We start from the raw sequence: 23,421 nt of genomic DNA, 5'->3' as shown, positions 1-23,421 counted from the left end.
CTTTTTGCCAGCCCTCTCTCCTGGCTTTTGCAGACTTTGAGGTGTTCCCTGGCGTTTTGCATTAAAACATTAAAATTCCGAATAAACTTCGACTATTAGTTCTTGCTCTGCTGAGGAGAAAAACTGAGCGCGCTCTTTGGCCACGCTGAGCAGCCAATAGCAGCGTTGCTGATCAATGTTTCTACTATCGATACATGTCCCATTTTAACCCAGCGCATGAACGCGCAATTATCTCGGATAACTCAATCCAGCGATACTAATCCTATCCGGCAAGTGTGTTCGAAGAACCGAGTTAGCCAGATCATGATTAGCACGATGATCTTGGATGTGTCATTTGATCTCGGATGTAATAAGCAACGTACGAAGAACGAGCCCCAGGGCTGTTTTTTAGCCCCAGTCCGTCCCTGGATGCCTCCAATGGGCCGATTGAGCCAGGTTTACATGTCCAAATGAGAACCTACAAGAGATTCTTCTTCTTTTTTAGCTGCTTAATGGCGGATGCGGACTAACTTAGCGCTCTACCGCCACCCTCCAGATAAATTGTGCCTGAACATCACTACGGCTTACATCTTTGAGAATAATGTATAGCCTGCAAGCTACAAAACCCCCCCCCCAAAAAAACCTATACTCTGTCAATGAGTCCGGTGTTCTTTAAAAATTCAAACATATATTTTATTACTCTATGATCAGAAGCCTTAGACAAAATATCTCTAAAAAATAAATCTTTCCCCACTGTCCTCTATTTTCCTTTTAATTAAAACCCTTTCGCTATTAAATTTCCTACACATCATAAAGACATGTACCACTGTTTCTGGCACATTCCTACAAGAGATTGACCTAAGCTGGGGGTATAAATACACTGGGCAAACAAAGGAACTAAACTAGGTGCAGGTGACAGCAATATGTAGCTATAGAAACAAACGGCATAATCAGGCAACATATCAGCCCCCAGTCTAATCAGGCAACGTATTTCGGCTATTTAAATGACCCCTCAACAGCATTTGTCAACCTTGGTTGCAAATTTCTAGTACCTGTATCACAGAAGAGAAGAATCTACACTGACTGCTGAATTCTGATCAAGAGAAGGTTGTTTTCATTTAATTAATGTTAATTTAATATTCATTGTTTTATCCTTACTCATATTGAATTCACTTATATAAATGATTTATGGGTGTGAACAGAGCAATGAAGGTTTTTCAGAGTGTCCTGCTACTCTTCAGCCAGTTCCTTCCCACTCTGGGTAAGCTATCTGGGTAACATCAATATATTAATCCATTTAAAACACTTTTTGCTGGTGTTTTATAATAGTATGTAATGTATTTTGTGAAAGTGTCTATTTGTACTCACTTTGCACTGTGTTTGCAGCTTTAAACTGTGAAGTGATAAGTGGCTCCCTGAAGCAGATAGATGCTGGGTCTGGTTCAGTGGTTGGAGTGAATGATCAAAATGAAGCATTTGTCCTAAATAATAATGCCTTCACAAAGATTGGCACGTCTCTAAAGCACTTCAGTGTTGGTCCTGCTGGTCAGCTCGGGGTGAATGCAGCTGACAAGATCTTCAAGTTGCAGGGTGGCAGCTTTGTGCAGATTCCAGGTGAAAAGAGAAATTACAGAAATCAATACATGCTTAATCGGTCATTAATTTGTTTTAAGACATTATCTTATTGTTATCCTTTAATCTTTCATCCAACCTGTTGATTGTACTGTTAGGCCTTCTCAAACAAGTGGATGCTGGAGGAGATCAGATCATTTCAGGTGTCAATGTGAATGATGAGATATTCTGCTTAAATATGGATGCTAACAACAAATGGACACCAAAAACTATTCCTTGGGTTTCAATTAATGGAAAGCTGAAGCATTTCAGCTGTGGCCCGTACAGCTGTTGGGGAGTGAACAGCGCTGACCAAATCTACATCTTGAAGGTGATGTCATAATGTTAAATACAAGGGCATGAGTTCAAGTTTAAATACACCAGGTTTTTAACAATAAACTAGACCTCTCACACACATTTGATTTTTCTGACATAACTAAAGAAATAAAGAAACTGGTGTGGAAGCAGCAAAAGCAGTTATTTTATGTAACTTTATTATGGTTGACTGGTTTGTCTCTTTGGGTCTGGTGCAGGATGTGACTAGTAATGCCTGTTCCGGGTCCGGCTTTGTGAATATTCCTGGACTTCTGTCCATGATTGAAGTAGCAACTGATGGCAGTGTCTTTGGTGTCAACCGTCAAGGGAACTTATTCCAAAGGTGAATAGAACCTTCATCATATTAGACATTGTATGAACAAAAGTGATTAATTTTCTGATATAAATGCTACATTAAAGAATTGATGATTTTGCAGAAATGGTGTCACTCGATCCAACCCCGCTGGCACAGACTGGATCTCGATGGTTGCCTGTCCCAATAACCACAAGCATGTGAGCTTTGACCTGGGATTTCTGTGGGTCGTCTGTTTTGACGGCTCCATCCGTAGATGTACTTTATAGTCTGTTATGAGTCACTGCAGCAACAAAGGAGCTCAATCATTAACAGAAACCGCAAAGTAATCAGTCATTATTAACAAATTTAAAAGTTTGATTGATTTCTCTTCTCTTGAATCAATAAAAAGCATTATGATAGCATCTTATCAATGTTTCTTTTGTGTATCATTTTGTTCAGTGGTTCTCCAACTGAGAAAAAAAGCATTTTATTTCTTATGTCTGATTAGAAAACATGTTTTTGTCTATAATTTCTATAGTTTATCACACTTTTAAAAGTTGCAGGAAGTTATTAGTGAAGGATCTAAGGATTCAAACTAGCAACTTGTTTGTCCAGCTTCAACAGAGCAAACAATCATCTGTTAACTTCATTTTTTTTGTCACATTAATTTATATATACATAAATGTAGCAATTTGTATATTAATGGCTGTAACAGTTCGTTGTTGTGGGAACCGGAGAACATTTAAAGACTTTTAAAAATAAACCAATACAAAAGGCAGCTGCACCTCACGGACGACTGCTGCCACATATAATAAAACTAACATAAGTCCAGGCCTGGCCTCTCTTGTCCTTCACTGTCGTTGCTCCTCCTTTTATGCTTCTACTCTGTGAGAGATGCAAGACCGTTGTGCGTCGCTCATCAGTAATCCCACCACCGGCCTTGTGCCGTTCTCTAACGGCCCTCAGCCTCGTCCTGCTCGACACAATGGCTTTATCTTTTTTTTTTCATAAATATTTTATATTTGTTTAATCTTAAGGCAGGGGAAGTGCAGAAGCAGGTGACAAAGTGAAAATATTTCTTAATTCTCATTTGTACACAATCAGCAAATGTTATTAGACTATACCAAAGCAAAAGCAGTGGAAGATTACAGCTTCACAACATCATTCTGTTGTGTTAACCTTATGTCACATACATAGTTACCAAATGAACTTTTTAACAAAAATGTTAACAAATGACAACAGTTTTTAAAGGTTTAACAAATTAACAAAATACCAAAGAATTAACATTTGCAAAATTCTGAAATTTAAAACACATTTTTCAAAAAAGCTGTTTTGATTACAACTTTCAAAATGACTGACCCTAATGAAACAAATGCACATTTTTTTTTTTTTTTTACACTTAAAAACCTTATTCGTCAATGACCCGCACATACTTGGACTCCTTTATAATTGTGCTTGATACAAACAATCTATTAAATGCCCGACCAGAGAGGAAAACATTGTGGATCACTGTTATACCACAGTAAGTAGAGTTTATCACGCTGTGCCACGAGCTGCATTAGGACGGTCTGATCACGTCATGGCCCATTTGATCCCTGCATACAGACGGAAATTAAGACTTTCCAAACCGCTTGTGAAGACAAAGCAGTGGACCAGAGAAGCTGTTGAGGAACTTCAGGCATGCTTGGACTGTACTGACTGGGATGTATTCAGAACTGCTACCAACAATCTGGATGAATACACAGAGGCTTTAAAAGGTTAGTTCACCCAAAAATGAAAATTCTGTCAGTAATTACTCACCCTCATGTTGTTCCAACCGCGTAAGACCTTCGTTCATCTTCGGAACACAAATTAAGATATTTTTGATGAAATCTGAGTGCTGGGCAGAGGTGGGTAGTAACGAAGTACATTTACTTCGTTACATTTACTTGAGTATTTTTTTGGAAAAATTGTACTTTTAAGAGTAGATTTGAATGTGGGTACTTATTACTTTTACTCGAGTACATTTCTAATGAAAAAACTGTACTTTTACTTCGTTACGTTGGGCGACGTCCTTCTCGTTACTTTATTTTAATGCAATGTGTTGTTAAATGCGTAGTTTATTCCAAGCGCGATGTATCTTTTTTTCTGGGCTTGAGCGATGCTCAATTCACAAATGAATCACTCTTTTGAGTCGATTCTGTTCAAAGACTTCATCAAACAAGTTGGCAGATCTGTCTAAATCGGTTCGCGAATCAGTTTGAATGATTCAGTTCCTGATTCTGTTCAGTTCCTGCACGCACTGAATCGTCTGAAGCGATTGCAATTCACACTCGACTCGGAGTCGAAACAGGAAGATTTAAGGACATCAAGAGCGTTGGATGAAGTGGCCGTGGGCCTACAGTACAGTCAAGTGAGAGCAAATCTTCAAATGCTTCATATATTTGCCAGCGATGAAGATCTTTATTAGTTGAACATCTTCGTAAGCTGTCTGTGAATGAATGATTCCACAGGACGATATATTCGATTTCATTTAACTCAGGTAATACATTTTACAAACAAACAGATTATTATGCCATGATAGCACTACTAGAAAGGATGACATTACCCGTTTTTTGGACATAATACATTCATTTCTACCATTGTTCACAGTTTATGAACACCCGCCATCCTGCGGTAGTTTGTGTGTATTGTTGCGCAGTGGCGTACGAACTCGACTTGAAAACGAATGCCTTTGCCTGCCGTACACACAGTTAACCAGTTTAAACATGCTTGCAGAAATCGTCGATGTACTTTTGTGTGTTTTTTTGTGTTCAGATGTTCAATATCAGTCATGAGCGCGAGCACATGTGAAGAGTTTTAACTCTTTCTTCTCTGTGTCAATTACATGCCTTTGAATGCAACACTCTGCAGATTCACTTTATTTCGACATTGTCTAATAATCCAAATGTAGTTGTATAAGTTACTATTATACAAACCAAAGGACAGGCAATGATTTTCGGGCTACAGATGGCAGAAATAATGTTTTTTGTTGCAAAGAGAGCCAATCTACTTATGAAAATAATAGTCATTTAAATAAAAAAAATCGAAATAATATTATTTTATATATATATGACGACTTCAGATGCAAAAGCCTCTAAGTACCATCTGAAATTTTCTTCTAAAAGAGCATTTTTATCAAGTTTGTATGTTTATGTTCAGTTATTTCACTTAAATGGCAATGAAAAGTACCTATTAATTGTCATTAAAGTGAAATTACTGAACTTAAATATACAAGCTTGATAAAAACGCTTGTTTTAGAAGAAAGTTTCAGATGGCACTCAGAGGCTTTTGCATCTGAAGTCTTCATATATATATACTGTATATATATATATATATATATATATATAAATGAAATATAAATGAATATATATATATATAAAATAGAGGCCTATATGATCCGAAGTAAGTTACTCGCTACTTGAGTAGTTTTTTCATTGGATACTTTTTTACTCTTACTCAAGTAACTATTAAGATTAATACTTTTACTTTTACTTTGAGTAAATATTTCTATAAGTACTTGTACTTTTACTTGAGTACAGTTTTTGGGTACTCTACCCACCTCTGGTGCTGGGTCACTCTCCATAGGCTGCTAGGTGGCCCAAACTTGCTGGCCCAGAAAAGTTATTAAAGAGATCGTTAATATAGTCCAAGTGACTACAGTGGCTCAATCTTAAGTATATCAAGCGACGAGAATACTTTTTGTGCGCAAAAACAAACAAAAATAACGACTTTATTCCACTATTCATTTCCTTCTCTCTGGGCCTCGTAGTGTTTTTGCGCAGCGCGTCTGTGTTACACGTCACCACATAGGCTCACTATTGGCCGACGCTGGTCATGTGTGTGACGCGCAGTGCAAAAACACTACGCAAACCAACTAGAGGCCCAGAGAGAAGGAAATGAATAGTGGAATAAAGTCGTTATTTTTGTTTATTTTTGCGTACAAAAAGTATTCTCGTCGCTTGATATACTTAAGATTGAGCCACTGTAGTCACTTGGACTATATTAACGATCTCTTTAATAACTTTTCTGGGCCAGCAAGTTTGGGCCACCTAGCAGCCTATGGAGAGTGACCCAGCACTCAGATTTCATCAAAAATATCTTAATTTGTGTTCCGAAGATGAACGAAGGTCTTACGCGGTTGGAACAACATGAGGGTGAGTAATTACTGACAGAATTTTCATTTTTGGGTGAACTAACCCTTTAACCACCCTGCTTTAGAGAAGAGAAGATGAGTATCCTTAACTAAACAGAGCTGCTCACACGTACATGTTCAGTTAAACTAAAAAGAGAAAAAGACATGATTGTTAAGGAAACCAGTTACAATTTTTAAAGCTATAATTTATAGACATTTTAAGAAAGAAATCATTTACCTGTTGAGAGTATGTTGACAGTCTGTGTAGTTGTAGCTGAGCTCCAGAACATCAGTAATGAGGTGACTGACAGTTACAGATTTGAAAAACAAAAAGGCGGGAATAAAGAGCCCTAAACTCAAACACAAAGAACCATTAATTTCATCATATTGTGGCAATACACGGAGGGATTTGGAGGTGATCAGCAAGCGACTATGCCACCCTGGAATCTTGCCAGGGACAATACAATGGAATTTCTGATTTAAGGCAACACAGGTTCGTTCACAGTAAAGTGGCAGGAGACGTGGATACAAAAATACATACATTTTATTAAAGATAAATACTTTATATAAAATTACACAAAACACAATCAACAACACTTAGAGACACAACAATGTCACTATTCAACAAGACACACACAGAGCGACCTGAGAAGTCAGCGAAAAAGGAGCCGAGGCAAAGCAGGGGATAAAGGGCACATAAGGCCTCAACGGCAAGTCACCTTTCCCGTACACCTGTGCACACACACTCACGCAAGTACACACGCCACTCATGACATAGCACTCGTGAGAAAGACCACCACCAGCAATCCACCCCTGCTTTACGCACTCAGCTCCTGTAACGACAGAATGAAGTTACACTCAGAATTGTCACAGTTGAAACACACTCAGAATTGTCACAGCTGAAACACACTCAGAATTGTCACAGTTGAAACACACTTAATATACAAACACAAAAGACAGCGATCATTTTCAGTCCAATTGTTAACAGCAAAGCAACAGCGCCTTCGGACAGTAGTCCCACGCAGTCCAACCGCAAGAAAGCTAATCGGCCATGCAGACGCATCCAATCATTACTTGATGCATCTATAAAATTACAAGTTAACAATCAGACGAATTCATCATTTAACTACAAACAATTACTAAAATCTATTTCTCTCAACATAAGATCGCCACGCGACCTAGGCGATAATGACTTAAAATCACATACCTTATGGGTGCGATCCCCGGGAACCAAACCAGTCAGGCAGATAAACACATACATGCAGGCTGAGGGCTCGTCCAGTCGATTGGGAGGACAGCATGTGCCAGTGGAAACACTCATACAGGCCGTACTTGAATCAGTCTCACCCAAACCTTTGATTGTAAACAACAAGGATGTCGCCACCATACAAGTGGATACTTAAAGTGTAAAACCAATCATGACTTCACCTACCAGAAGAGGGACAACCTCAACCAAATGCCAGCCGCAGGAAATTTGCACGCCATTCTGAAAATAGGCTAACGTTAGCTACAATACCATGGACAACCCAGCTGACATCACACAACATACCTGGATGGCGGCCGAATGACAACCCGGGAAGGGGCGGTGACTCGTGACACCATAGCCAGCCCGTTTATATACACTGCTACAACCCCCTGATAGGACGAAACTCAACGAGTGGACTAACCAACCACATGCAGGCAGGAAGAATTTAATTGGCCCTGCCACAATATAAAGGCTTCTTCAGGATGATACAGTTCTAAATAGAACTGTTACTACGTGTAAAGAACCTTTAAAGAACCCTCTTTTCCGTCCCCTAGAGCCTACCACCAGATCCATCCGGGAGTCCTGGAGCGGGATGGACATGGTGGCTGGCTCTGGCTCCATAGCGAGAGTGTGCTCTGGCTTGGGGTCCGTGGCTGGCATGGGGCAGACGTCCTTTTCCTCTTCTCCCTCCCTAACAGACGGTGAAGGGTGATAGCTGTAAGACTGGAAAAACTGGAAGAGAGGGCTACTCTCTGAGAGAACAAAGGAAATTAACATTTGAACTCACTCTCGTGAAGGTAGCATCATCATTCAAAACGCAAGTCTCACCTCAGAATCATCTTAATCTACATGTCTTTCCCACTTCCCCCACTCTCTCTCTTTCATGCTGAGATCACCTGAAATTCACCCAAAAATCGATATGGTTTGATGTGAATAATTATCATACTTTACTTTACTTTATACTTTATACTTTATTGTCCCATTTCTGGGAAATTTGTCTTGGACAGCATGACATGGCCAGTACACAACTTCGATCACACACAACACAGTACATACAATAACATGCAATGATAAGAGAATAGCAACTTTTCGATGGATTATTTAAAAACTAGCAGCATCCTACATCAATTTTAAAGAAAATCTCTATTTAAAATTTTAACCGCAGTTGGGACAAAAGAGTTTTTATAACGATTGGACTTGCACATCAAGACCCTGAATCGTCTCCCCGATGGTAACAAATTAAAATACATATGTAAAACATGTGTGTCATCAGAGACAAATTTTTTTCGCTTGCCTTAAAATGGATACCTCATACAGCTCTTGTAATATGGTTAGTTTTTCCTCCCGCCCTATAATTTTTTGAGCTGTATGCACCAATCGTGCTAGTTTTGATTTTGATCGAACGGTCAGATTTCCATACCATGCAGTGATGCCATATCTAATTACACTCTCAAAGACGGACTGATAAAACAAAAACAAAATCCTCTGGTTCACTCCAAACATTTTTAACCTTCGCAGGAAGTATAGCCTTTGCTGCAGTCTAGAACAGAGAGTATCGATGTGCAAAGACCAGCATAGTAAGTTGTCCATATAAACTCCCAAATATTTATATGAAAAAACCTGTTCAATGATGTTACCATGTATTTTTACAGGGCTATGGTCTCCCACAGATCTAGGATCAAAAATCATTTCAACAGTCTTCCTTTCATTTAAAACCAAGGAATTAGTGTCGCACCAGCTAACAAATCTGTCAACATCAGAGAAATACTGCAAGGGATTTGTTTTCTTATTCAGTAAGCTCAATATTGCTGTATCATCAGAAAATTTGATGAAGTATGTATCATCCTGACTCGAGACACACTCATTAGTGTATAGTGAAAATAAAAAGGGTGAGCTAACACAACCCTGCGGGGCCCCTATATTGGTAGTTTTCATCTCAGAATAGAAATTATTAACTCTGACTTGTTGTGTACGATTAGTTAAAAAATAATAAAACCACTTAATGCAGAATGGGTTCACTTCTAGCTCTAACAACTTCTTCAGCAGTATATTGGGTTGAAGTGTATTAAATTCTGAACTAAAATCAAAAAGTAAACGAGCATATGCTTGAGAATCTTCTAAATGGCTATTCACCAAATGAGTGATGCAGTTAATAGCATCATCAGTGCCCCGTCTGACCTTATATGCAAACTGAAATGGATCAAGAGATGATTTAACCTGATCCTTTAAGACAGTTACAACAAGTCTCTCAAAGCATTTCATAACATTTGAGGTCAAAGCCACAGGTCTAAAATCACAATTTCCAAATGGGCAAGTTTTCTTAGGAACAGGTAATTATAGATTTCTTCCACAAAGATGGGATAATATGTGAGTCCATAGATTTCTGAAAGATAGGGCAAAATGCTGGAGTAAGTTCATTTGCGCAGATCTTTAGCAAAAAACCTGAAATTCCATCAGGACCTGTGGATTTTTTAGTACATATACCTCTAAATTGCGAGCTTACTCTTTTTGGTGCTATCTCTAGCCTATGACCTGAATTACATATAATATGGTCCAGAGTACACAATTGCTCCACCGGTGACTCAAACCTAAGAAAATAATCATTCAAGTCATTTGCTCTTTGTTGGTCATTGCTAGTTACAAGCCTATTTCGAGGAGGTGCCATATTAGTTACGACTTTCATAGCGTCCCACAATTTTTTGGAGTTCCCTGAATTAAAGTTTTGTTCTATAGTATCTCTATGTTTTTTCCTTGCCTCCTTCAGTAACAAATTTTATTCCTTTTGGACAAATTTTTGTTCAATTTTGTCTTGATTAATAAAAGCCCATTTCTTTTTATTAAACACTCCTTGATTTCTTTTGTTATATAACCTTTGTTATTAGAAAAGACAGTTACAGTTTTCTTCTCTACAACTGTGTCCACACAAAAGTTAACATAATCAGTTATAGTCTCTGTGGCCACCTCAATGTCCATCTCCGAATGAAAAAGTTCCCAATCAGTAGAAGCAAAACAGCCCTTTAATTTCTCAATGCTGTCCTCGGACCACACAGAAACCATCTTTGTCTGTGGCTTAGTCCTTTTAAAAAGTGTTCTATAAGTTGGCATCAAGTGAATTGTGTTATGATCACAATTTGATAAAGGGGGTTTAGACTTTGCAACGTATGCATCCTTCACATTTCCAAAACATTTATCTAAAATCTTATTACCTCGGGTTTCACATTTAATATACTGCTCATATCCCGGAAGTGAAAATTCCAATCTGCAGTGATTAAAGTCACCAAGAATAAAAATCGGAGCTGCAGGAGTGCGCTTTAATTGCTTGTTAACACAATCCGTTATGCAGCTGGCAGCTTTAACGGCATTCCCGCTCGGTGGAACATACGCTGCACAAATAACAATGTTTCCAAATTCTCGTGGAAGGTAAAAAGGCCTCAGTGATAAGCGTACTCGGTTACTAACGTAACCTCGGTTCTCTCTAGAAGAGGGAACGAGTACTGCGTAAGATATCTTACGCTAGGGGAAAATCCTTTTCCGCGAGATATTGAAGCCAAAAATTATCCTTAATTTTGTAATAATGCAAAACGCGTTGCAGCAGCAATGCAGACATAGGCGAGACAGCTCGCTCGCCTATTGGCTGCTCTGCGGCAACTGCAGCAGCCTATCGAGCGAGGCCTGGCGTGACGTCAGACCCAATCAGGGCACTTCGCGCCCGCTACGTCACGTCCCGCCGAAATGGGCGTGGTCTAGGCCTATAAATATCGCTCGCAGGCAGCTATTATCTGGTTTTTCATCATCGAAGCAACCAGAGCGTGTGCATGCACGGCAAGATACGCAGTACTCGTTCCCTCTTCTAGAGAGAACCGAGGTTACGTTAGTAACCGAGTACGTTCTCTTACGAGAGGTCTCTTGTACTGCGTAAGATATCTTACGCTAGGGGACCCAATGTAAAACGCCGTGCATGCTGAGATCTGACACCAAAGACCCAAGGGCGAAAGCCCGGGGTACATATAGTGCACAATCACTCAGGGAACTCACAGGGAGTCCGGGAAGAGGGAGGGGTGCAGCCTCACTTTTCCACATATAGTAGCGTCGATGGGACGCGAATTTCATCATACAGACAGGGCGGGGTACGGGCTGAACTGATGGGGAAAATGTGGGTCTTACACAGTTTGCCCAGCTTTATACTGTCGAACATTGAGCTGTGCTCAGCAGACGCAGCATTCTGAGCTGATCGCATCAGGTCAGATAATACTGGTAATTTAGACCGACAGCAGCCTGGCCTGCAGGGCGGGAACCTCTAGGTTATAAAACCTTATAAATGTAGACGGGGAGGCCCAGCCTGCCGCCATACAAATATCTTGCAAGGCAATCCCACTTGACCAGGCCCACGAAGAGGCCATGCCTCTCGTGGAGTGCGCTCTGACACCCAATGGGCACTGCATGCCCTTGGAGGCGTATGCCAGCGCTATAGCATCAACTATCCATCTGGATAGGCTCTGTTTCGACGCGGCTAGTCCCTTAGAACGTCCGCTAAACGAAACAAAAAGCTGCTCCGTCTGTCTGAAAACAGACGAGCGAGACACATAAGCTCGTAATGCCCTGACTGGGCAAAGGAGGCTCACGTCTCTTTCCTCATCAGGGACCGGTAGGGCTGACAGGGAGATAACCTGCGCCCTAAACGGTGTGTTGAGGGATTTTGGAACATAACCGTGCTTAAGTTTGAGTATAACTTTTGAGTCATTGGGCCCAAACTCCATGCACGCCGCGCTCACAGAGAGCGCGTGCAGATCCCCTATGCGCTTCACTGAAGCGAGAGCCAGCAAAAACACCGTCTTGAAAGACAGGTGTTTCAAATCGATTGACTGTAAAGGCTCAAATGGCGCACCTTTCATGGCTTCCAGAACCGTAGAAAGGTCCCATACGGGGACTGAGGGAGGTCTGGGAGGATTCAGTCTCTTAGCCCCTCTAAGGAAGCGGATGACTAAATCGTTCCTTCCTATTGACTGACCAAGCGTTGTTTCTGAGAACGCTGCTATAGCCGCCACATAAACTTTGAGCGTGGAGGGGGCCCTGCCCCCATCCAACAGCTCTTGTAGGAAGGAAAGCACCTCCGTCACACCACAGTTTGTGGGTGACACACCACGGGCTGTGCACCAGCCCGAAAACACAGACCATTTCGAAGAATAGAGTCGTCTCGTAGACGGAGCTCTAGCCTGCGTGATCGTGTTTAATACTCCTTTAGGGAGTCCAACATGTACCCGTTGATGGCCCAGACATGAAGGGACCATAGTTCCGGGTGAGGATGCCAGATCGAGCCGCGGGCCTGTGAGAGGAGATCTCTCCTCATTGGTACTGGCCACGGGGCAGTACTTGCTAACTGCATCACGACTGGGAACCAAGGTTGGTTTTTCCAGAACGGTGCTACCAGCAGTACTGAGCATCCTTCTTCCCTGATCCGTTCTATCACCTGAGGCAGGAGAGAGACGGGGGGAAAAGCATAGAGCGGGCGGCGGGGCCCCACATGGGCCAGCGCGCTCCTGCTCTTGGAGAAAAATTCTTGACAGTGAGCGTTTTCTTGAGACGCAAACAGGTCCACTTCCGCTCTGCCAAATTTCTTCCACAGCAGATGGACTGTCTGTGGGTGTAGAGACCACTCGCCTGCCGGAACATTGTTCCTGGACAGTCTGTCCGGTCCTATATTCAAGATCCCTGGCACGTGCGCTGCTCTGAGCGAGCGCAGGTTGCACTGAGCCCATACCAGGAGGCGTTCTGCCAGCCTGTACAGTTTCTCGGATCTGATGCCGCCCTGGCGATTTATGTAGGACACCACAGACATGTTGTCCGAACGGACCAAGACGTGGTGACCTTTTATTTGGGGACAAAAACGCGTCAGCGCGTTGTCTACTGCCAGCATTTCGAGGCAGTTTATGTGCAGGAGCTTCTCCCGTTCTGACCACTGGCCGAAGAACGGTCTGCCCTCGAGCAGCGCTCCCCATCCCGAGGTGGACGCGTCCGTGGACACCACTTTCACCCTCGAGGAAGTCCCCAGGCTTACACCTGATTGGTACCAGTCGTTCGCTTTCCAGGGTTTCAGAGCTGTAACGCACTTCTGATTGACCCTGAGGCGAAGCAAACCGGGTGCCCACGCTTCGCGTGGGACTCGCGCTTTCAGCCAAAACTGCAGCGGGCGCATGCGGAGCAGACCCAGCTGGAGCACTGACGATGCTGAGGCCATGAGACCTAGCATCTTCTGAAATCTCTTGAGCGGGACAGACGCGCCGCAGCGAAAAGAGTTCGCTGTGCGTCGAATGTCTACCGCGCGCTGTTGTGATAGTCGCGCTATCATGGATAGTGAGTCCAGTTCTGTGCCCAGGAAAGATATTTTCTGACTGGGTGACAGGGAGCTCTTCGCCCAATTGACACTCAGACCCAAATCCTCGAGGTGATCGAGTAAAATGGTCGTGTGTTCTATGAGCACTGCGCGAGATTGCGCTAGAATCAGCCAATCGTCCAAATAGTTCAGCACTCGCATGCCTCTCATTCTGAGGGGTGCGAGCGCCGCATCCATGCACTTCGTAAATGTACGGGGTGCTAGGGACAAACCGAACGGCAGGACTGTGTACTGATATGCCTGGCCCTCGAAGGCGAATCTCAAATATCGCCTGTGACGTGACGCTATCTGTATTTGAAAATACGCGTCTTTCAGATCTATTGACACAAACCAATCTCCTTGGCGAATCTGCACAAGGATTTGCCTGGTCGTGAGCATCCTGAACTGTCGCTTCACAAGCACTTTGTTCAGTTGCCTTAGATCTAGTATGGGTCTGAGACCCCCGTCTTTTTTCGGTACCAGGAAGTATCTGCTGTATAGCCCTCCTTCGCTCTGATCTTGAGAGAGAGGCTCTATGGCCCCTTTGCTCAATAGTTTCGTCACTTCGGCTCGAAGTAGATGTGCTACTTCTGTTTTTACCGTTGTCTCGACGCGCGCCACATAGCGGCGAGGGCGTCGGCGAAACTGCAGCGAATAGCCTCTTTCTATAATGTTCAGCACCCACTTCGAAACCCCGGGTAGCTTTGCCCATGCGTCTGCATGGATAGCTAGGGGTTGAATACGAAGCGCGCTCCGCTCGCTCAGCGATGGAGAAGCTTCGGTGTGCTGTAACACAGGCGTGGCGCTCGTGACATTTGAGGCATGGGGCGCGCTGATGACAGCGGGCAGATTGCCCGCGCTCGACTCCTCTGCGGTGGTTAACCGCGAGGGGGAGGGCTGGGCGGTTCCCGTGGGAACTGTTATGTCTATGTGTGGATGTGGGCGCGGGACAGCGGGCACATTTATCACACCGAAAGCATCGTTCGCTTGCGTGAACGAGTGCACGTTGGTTTCGTTTTTACAGAAACCGTGAGACATGCATAACGTGGTGTTAGTGGGCACTAGGTAGTGGGCACGTTCACCATGTTTGAAGCGCAACCGATCTGAGTCGGTTTTATGTGCGCGAGCCCTGTGTGACAGGCTGTGCTTGTGTGTAGGGATGGGCACTGGGCAGTGGGCATTCTTACTACACATGAAACACCATCGGCCGTGGCCGGGACACCAGAAAATACACTCTTTTGGGGATTTATCTGGGTAGCCGTGAAAACGGCATTTGTGTCCAGGCAAGCGGGTGACAGAACCGACTTGTTGGCTGCAGAAAACACTGGAACAGTCACATTTTCTGGAACTGGACGAGCGAATAGCTTTGGTGTGAGTCCGGCCGCAGCGGGACTGGAACACCGTCGTTTTCCTAGCTGTGCTAGGACGACTTCGGGGCCTCGGGCTTCACCGTGATCCTAGGTCGCGAGCCACGTCCTGCGGGGCGGCGACCGGATGAGCGGGAGCGCGGTCTCGCGCTTCTGGCCTGGCGGCGCTGCGAAGTGGAGGCAGTGGACGGTGGCTGTGAGCTCTGAGCAGACGGTTTCGCACGGCCTGCTGCAGAGCTGGAGCGCTTCGGGAGGAAGTGCTTCATAGCCTGAGACGCTTTCTGTACCTCTGCGAATCTCTCCGCGAAGTCCTTGACGGAGGATCCAAAGAGGCCTGTGGCGGAAAGCGGGGCGTCGAGGAACGCGGTGCGTTCAGACTCGGCCATTTCCGAGAGCGTCAGCCAAAGATGTCTCTCAGACACGGTGAGAGAAGCCATAGTCCGTCCAATGGCTTGTGCTGCGGACTTAGTAGCACGAAGAGCGAGGTCCGTGGCACTCCTTAAGTCCGGCACACAGATCGCGTCAGGTCCTTCCTCATCCAGCTTACGGAGGATATCGGCCTGGAAGATCTGGAGCGTTGCCATGGTGTGTAACGCTGACGCAGCTTGCCCGGCGGCGGAGAAAGCGCGGCGGAGCAGGCTTGACGTCGTGCGGCAAGCTTTAGAGGGCAGGGCCGGCTGAGCGTGCCGTCCAGCGGAGGGCGGGCATAAGTGGGCCGCTATCGCCTCTTCAACCGGCGGCAGCGAGAGGTATCCTTTGTTCTTGGCATCGTCAACGGCGGAGAATGCCAAAGAAACAGCAGGACGCACTCTAGCAGAATAGGGGGCGCTCCAGGACTTGGCGACTTCTTCGTGTAAACTCAGGAAGAAAAGGCGCCGGTCTGGACGCAGGCGAAGCACGCTCCCCAGGCAGGAAAAATCCATCCAGCCGGTTGTGAGCGGGCTGCTCAGGCGAAGACCACTCGAGGCCGAGGCTCGCCGCGGCCTGTGCGAGTACTCGCATGAGTTCCGTCTCAATGGAAGCTCTCTTGCCTGACGACGTGCGGGCACGGGGTGCGGGGTCCTCAGAGCCCGCCCAATCCTCACTGCCTGACGCCAGGATAGAGCAGGAATCATCCTCTCCCAGCAGGGCTTCCTCATCCGCAATGTCAACGGAAGCGGCGGCAGACGGTGGCCGCTGTCCGTCAGGAAGCGAAACAGAAGAAGCCGGGGAAGCAAGCGGGCGAACCGGCGAGCTTTGGCGGCTGAGGGAGGGTTCCGGGGCCCGCTGGGCACGGCGCTTTTTACGGCGCGACGCCGCGGCGGGCGGGGGAGCAGTCTCGGTGAAGACGGCTAGGCGAGTCCTCAGAGTCGCCATTGCCATCAGCTCGCAGTGAGGGCATCCGCCGTCAGCGAGCGCGAGAGCTGCATGTTCCTCACCCAGGCAGGAAACGCAGATCACGTGGCGGTCCCCGTCGCTGAGTGTGGCTCTGCACGAGCCGCAGGAAGGCATCTTTAAAAAGACGCTAGCTCTTTTAGAATGTGTGTCGCGGCGGCGACACACACACACACAAATACAGAGTAATAAAAGAGAAGGATATAAGCGCCGGAAAGCACAGCAGGAAGGCAGGAAGGCGGCGCGGCCAGCGACTTCAGTGACTAGTCCCGCTGAAGGTGCTCTCTCTCGACGGCGCGGCTTCTAATCCAGCTCCAGCGATGCGTGTGCTTCGCTTGAAGGATGAAAAATCAGATAATAGCTGCCTGCGAGCGATATTTATAGGCCTAGACCACGCCCATTTCGGCGGGACGTGACGCAGCGGGCGCGAAGTGCCCTGATTGGGTCTGACGTCACGCCAGGCCTCGCTCAATAGGCTGCTGCAGTTGCCGCAGAGCAGCCAATAGGCGCGCGAGCTGTCTCGCCTATGTCTGCATTGCTGCTGCAACGCGTTTTGCATTATTACAAAATTAAGGATAATTTTTGGCTTCAATATCTCGCGGAAAAGGATTTTCCCCTAGCGTAAGATATCTTACGCAGTACGAGAGACCTCTCGTAAGAGAACACAATATTTCCACATCAGAATTGCACAATGTCTCTCTCACCGTAAACTGGCCGCACCACCCATCCCTAATGTAGACACAAATGCCACCACCTCTCGTCTTCCCCGAGTTTTCATCCCTGTCTGCTCGAACAAGGGAGAACCCCTCAAGATCAACCATTGAGCTAGGGACATGACGGTGGAGCCAGGTCTCTGTAAACACCATCAAACAAGAGTCACGATATTCATGGCAAAACCTTGAGTTTATGCGTAGCTCCTCTATTTTGTTCCTTAAAGACCGCACGTTGCTCAAAATCATGGACGGCAGTGGTGGTTTGTTTCCCCGGTTTCGGAGACGGAGACGGATTCCTCCTCTCTTACCTCTTCTTCGGGGTCGCGTCGGATGAACACGCTTCCTTCTGACATCCTCAGGTATGTCTGTGGATAGCGTCGTCCTTGCAGGCCACAGTGAAAGCAGCTCTTCTCTAGTATAGCGCAGCGATAGCACGTCAACAGAGCATGCAGGTGTCTCTCGATCCAAAGCGAAAATCTCTCCTCCAATCAATACTAGCAGCAAGAACTGTGCCAGAATTGTCCTCATTATGATTGATTGATTAAATAACTTAGACTAAAACTTGACACATTAACTTGGGACAAACACTTAATAACAATACGCAGACAGCAACTGGCCAAAGCACATGAGTCCGTGTCGCCAGCAGAGCAGCGCCACCGGAAGTGCATTAAAGTGTTGATTCAAATAATACAGTATTATACATGTTTGTTATCATTTGAAATGTCTCAGTGCGACTGGTACAAATGTCTCATTCCCAAAGAAGTAAACCAAAAGGTAATAAGGGCTTCCGGTTATGGCCGCCATAGAGTAAGACGTGGAAAGCATCGCTCCCACAGAAAATCCTGCTTATATTGCACTAACTTGAGTAAAACGCGGCTACGCTTGTATTTCCTTTAATTTAAACTGGATACACTTCTTTTGGCAACTTCTGAGGATGCCTCCTAAAAAACTCATCGAGAACAAGAAGGAAACAACTAACGCTACCGAAGACAGCCCTTTAGCTTTAACGGCTAGCTTGGCATCACCTCCTGAATGGTTCCAGTCAGAACTGGAGAAAGGTTTCGCGAAAATTCAAGTCATGCTAGACGGGCGTCTGTGCAAAATACGGGACTCACACAGCGACCTTCAGGAAACGAGGCAAAAACTGTGCGAACTCGAATCACGTCAAGACGGATTTGAAGAAGCCATTGTGAATCTGCGTGAAGACATCGCGGACGGTAAAAAGCACGTGGAGTACGAAATACTTACTTTGAAAGATAAGGTCGATGATCTTGAAAATCGCTCCAGGCGTTACAATTTACGCCTCGTTGGCTTTCCTGAAGGGGTAGAAGGGAGAGACGCAGTGTCGTTTGTGGAGGAATAGCTTCCAAAAATCATTGGTGTCGATCAGGAGCGCCCCTTTGAAATTGAACGAGCTCACCGTACGCTTCAGCGCCGGCCGGCAGAATATGAAAGACCACGGGCCATCGTGATTAAATTGCTTCGCTTCAGAGATACAGTCTCAATACTGAATGCTGCACGGGAGAAAAAAGAGCTTACATATGGCAATTCAAAAATCATGATCTTCCGGGACATGTCAACGGCCCTCTACAAGAAGAAACCATTTTCTTGCTTTCTTTTTTTTCTCGATCTTTTTGTGTTGTTTTTATTTTATTTTGACTTATAACTGAAAGAGATAAGTATAACTATTTGTCCTGGAATGTTAATGGGATTAATAACAATTTAAAGAGAAAGAAAATACTTTTGTTTTTAAAGAAAAATAAGATAGACATTGCTCTCTTACAAGAGACCCATTTGACCGAGGAAGATCATTGTAAGCTATCACATCAGTGGCCTGGACAAGTCTTTTTTGCTTCATATAGTTCTCACTCAAGAGGGGTTGCTATTCTGATAAATCGCAGAGTGCCTTTTGTTTTGGAACATGTGGTCAAAGACAACTATGAAAGATATATTGTCCTTAAAGGATATATTGCATCTGAAAGTGTCACAATAGCAAATGTTTATGCCCCCAATCAAGATGAACCTCAATTTTTTCATAATTTACATTTCAAACTTGTTTTGCCTTGTACAATCATTGGAGGTGACTTTAACTTGGTCCTAGACCCAACAGACAGATCACCTGTTAAATGTTCTGCCTTGACACCATCAGCAAGAGCTGTGAAACACATGATGGCTGAATTAGAGATGATAGATATTTGGAAGGCTTTACATAAGACCCAACAAGATTTCTCTTTTTATTCCCAGCCACATAAAAGTTTTTCCAGAATTGACTTTTTTTTATTTTGCACAAAACACAGGAATACTTAGTTGACTCATGTGAATACCTTCCACGGACCTTATCTGATCACTCCCCATTAGTCCTTACGGTTAATGCTCCTACTACCAGAACGCATCTTAGAAGATGGCGATTTAGTAACTATCTCCTCAATGACCTTGACTTTATAGCTTTTTTAAATGACAATATAGAAAGTTTTTTAACTTTAATGCGGGTTCTGCTTCTCCAGGGGTGGTTTGGGAGTCATTAAAGGCCTATCTAAGGGGTATAATTATATCATACTCATCTGGTAAAAAGAAAAAAATATCAGAGTCAACTGAATCTACTTTCTAAAGATATAAAAAAATTGGAACATGATTGTTCTATCTGTGGAGATGAAAATATGTTTCAGAAACTAAGCTCACTGCGGCTCGAGTACGATATGCTGTCCACTAAAGAAGCAGAGTGTGTCCTCCTTAGATCCAAACAACGATATTATGAGCATGGGGATAAAATTGGCAAATTGTTGGCCTGGCAAATACGAAAAGAAGATGCAGTGAGGTCTATTAATGCAATACGTAGAGTTGACAATACTGTTATCAGAGATCCTACTCTTATTAATCAGGAATTTATGCGATTCTATAAATTGTTATACTGTATACCTCCCAAGGTACTGATATGGTGAAAACACATACTTTCCTGGATAAATTGGACATACCATCTCTTACTAAAGTGTCCAGGGACAATTTGGAGGGGGACATCACTGAGGTCGAAATACAAGAGGCCATATCATGCCTAGCTGCTGGCAAATCGCCTGGTTTGGATGGTTTTTATAGAGATTTTTTTAAAACATTTATACCCAAATTAATTAAGCCACAGAAGGATATGTATATGTGTGATGAGGTTCAGTTCAGTAATGATGAGGAAGGAAGAAGACAGGGGTCGACTTGAGCTGGGACACTCGATTTATTCACGTTTCTTACAAGTAAAAACAAAAGGTGCACACAAAGTGCGTTCACCGTGCACAAGCACAGCCACAAAACACAATAACTCAGAATATTCTTTCGATGACTCTTGGTCGATCTCCCAGCAGCACACGAGGTCCCAGCTCGTCTCTCTCTCTCACTCTCTCTCCCACTCCGGCTTATATCCGGTCTCTCTACGCCAATTACTGAAATCAGACACAGGTGTTCATCATCTGCACTTGACCTACTTACACTCCGCTCTGCTCCGTCCTCTCTCTCCCGCTACAGACTCCGCAAAACCACGCCCCCCTCGCCACATACCCCCACCGCCCGACTCAGGCCGGGGAGCACACAGAGCAGCCTTTAACTGGGTGAAAGCCTGCTGACACTGCTCCGTCCACTGAACCGTATCTGGTGCCTCCTTTTTAGTTAAATCAGTCAGCGGGCTAGCGGTGTCCGAAAAATTAGGTACAAACCTTCTGTAATAACCCGCCAGCCCCAGGAACTGTCTAACCTCCTTTTTGGTCTTGGGTCTTGGACAAGTCGCAACTGCTGCCGTCTTGTCAATTTGGGGACGCACCTGTCCATGACCCAAGTGAAAGCCCAGATATCTTACTTCCACCCGCCCAATTGCACACTTCTTCGGATTGGCCGTGAGCCCAGCCCTTCTCAGCGTCTTCAGGACAGCCCGCAACTGCTGCATATGTCGCTGCCAATCACCACTATAGATGATGATATCATCCAGGTATGCAGCGGCATATGCAGCATGCGGCCGGAGAATTCTGTCCATCAGACGCTGAAAAGTTGCCGGAGCCCCGAACAACCCGAACGGAAGAGTAACAAATTGGTGTAATCCGAACGGCGTTGTGAAAGCTGTTTTTTCTTTGGTCATGGGAGACAAGGGGATCTGCCAATAACTCTTGGTTAAGTCCAGTGTCGAATAAAAACGAGCAGTACCTAGTTGATCAAGCAATTCGTCAACCCTAGGCATTGGATATGCGTCGAATTTTGACACAGCATTCACCTTTCTATAATCCACGCAGAACCGAACCGAGCCGTCCGTTTTAGGAACTAAAACTATCGGGCTCGCCCAGTCACTGTTGGATTCTTCTATCACTCCCATTTCTAGCATTGCTTCTAATTCACTTTGAACCACTTTTTTCTTGTGTTCTGGTAATCTATACGGCCGGCTGCGAACAACCACGCCCGGCTCAGTCTCAACATGGTGCTGAATGAGATTCGTTCGACCAGGCAGGGGTGAGAACACATTAGCAAAATCTGCTTGTATGGATTTTATATCAGTGAGCTGCGAGGGTGAGAGGTGGTCTCCTCCAGGGGCCAGAGCAAGAGATTGAGACTTTGAACTCACTTCTGGACCGAGATCCTCCTCCCCACTCACTACCGTCGCCAGCATCACTGATTCGGCCTCAGACCATTTCTTTAGCAGGTTGAGGTGGTATATTTGATGTGCTCCGCCCCTATCCGTTCGAGCTACCTCATAGTTGAGATCACCAACTCGCCGTGTGACCTCGAAGGGTCCTTGCCACTTCGCGAGTAATTTTGAACTAGAAGTAGGGAGTAATACAAGCACTTTATCTCCCGGTGTAAATTGACGCAGTCTAGAGCCCCTGTTGTACAACCGACTCTGTTTGTCCTGTGCCTGTAACAAATTCTCCATTGATAGCCGCCCCAAAGTGTGGAGTTTTGTTCTCAGGTCCATGACATATTGAATTTCGTTCTTGCTATTAGAAGGTCCGTCCTCCCAAGTCTCTCTAAGGACGTCCAATACCCCACGGGGCTGACGTCCATAGAGAAGCTCGAAGGGGGAAAACCCCGTGGAGGCTTGCGGGACCTCCCGTACAGTGAACAAGAGGGGTTCTAACCACTTATCCCAATTTTTGGCGTCTTCGTGTACGAACTTACGAATCATGTATTTTAACGTGCGGTTAAACCGTTCGACCAACCCGTCCATTTGTGGGTGATAGATGCTGGTTCGAATCGATTTAATGCCCAATAACTCGTAAAGCTCGCAAATAGTACGTGACATAAACGCTGTGCCCTGATCGGTGAGAATCTCTTTCGGAATTCCCACCTGGGAGATTAGTTGAAACAGTGCGCTCGCCACGCTCTTAGCGGAAATAGTGCGGAGCAGCACTGCTTCAGGATACCGCGTTGCATAGTCCACGAGGACTAGTGCAAAGCGGTGTCCCCGCGCTGACCGTTCTAATGGCCCGATGAGGTCCATACCAATTCGTTCGAAGGGGACCTGCATTAATGGTAGGGGGCACAATGGTGCTTTTGGGGTGGCCGGTGGATTCACCAACTGACATTCACGACAAGACGCGCACCATCTGCGTACATTCTCGTGAATGCCCGGCCAGAAGAACCGGGCCATGAGACAGTTTAGTGTAGCCGTTTGACCTAAATGCCCGGCCATTGGATTACAATGAGCCGCCTGGAAAAGCATTTCCCGACGGCTTTCAGTACCTACTTACGCTCCGCTCTGCTCCGTCCTCTCTCTCCCGCTACTCAGCAAAACCACGCCCCCCTCGCCACAATATGCAAGCTATAGAGTCTCAACGTTGCCATTGTTAACAGATATTTCCATGTGAAAAAAGTTTCTGTCTATATAATGAAATGCAGCAAAAGGCTCAGAGCGATTCATGCATTTTTTAGTGTCAAGGTTCGCATCTTCTCTCTTTATTCTAGAGCATTTGATGTTTTGTATCTATTATCTTTGAACTGATTATGAAATTGGCATTATACATTTACTTGACAT

General features: G+C 44.9%; 1 protein-coding gene across 1 annotated transcript; it reads left to right on the top strand.

The window, feature by feature from the left end:
- Positions 1 to 1,114: 1,114 nt before the first annotated feature.
- Positions 1,115 to 2,620, top strand: LOC309489390 (fish-egg lectin-like). The gene is made up of 5 exons (XM_082158169.1): positions 1,115 to 1,240; positions 1,366 to 1,593; positions 1,710 to 1,921; positions 2,124 to 2,248; positions 2,343 to 2,620. Exons 1-5 carry the CDS (start codon positions 1,168 to 1,170, stop codon positions 2,485 to 2,487), a joined length of 783 nt encoding a protein of 260 aa, XP_082014295.1. The 5' UTR covers positions 1,115 to 1,167; the 3' UTR covers positions 2,488 to 2,620.
- Positions 2,621 to 23,421: the final 20,801 nt, after the last annotated feature.

This window comes from Leuciscus leuciscus (assembly GCF_965113295.1).
Source record: "Leuciscus leuciscus genome assembly, chromosome: 24".
NCBI lineage: Eukaryota > Metazoa > Chordata > Actinopteri > Cypriniformes > Leuciscidae > Leuciscus > Leuciscus leuciscus.
The sequence above is the reverse complement of the archived record's forward strand: the minus strand, read 5'-3'. Positions and strand labels throughout refer to the sequence as shown.

Bases quoted from the DNA above. Each gene is read 5' to 3' on its own strand.
- LOC309489390 (XM_082158169.1), top strand. From the start codon at position 1,168: ATGGGTGTGAACAGAGCAATGAAGGTTTTTCAGAGTGTCCTGCTACTC. The intron at 1,241-1,365 runs GTAAGCTATCTG...CTGTGTTTGCAG, and splicing joins CCAGTTCCTTCCCACTCTGG to CTTTAAACTGTGAAGTGATA. The intron at 1,594-1,709 runs GTGAAAAGAGAA...TTGTACTGTTAG, and splicing joins CAGCTTTGTGCAGATTCCAG to GCCTTCTCAAACAAGTGGAT.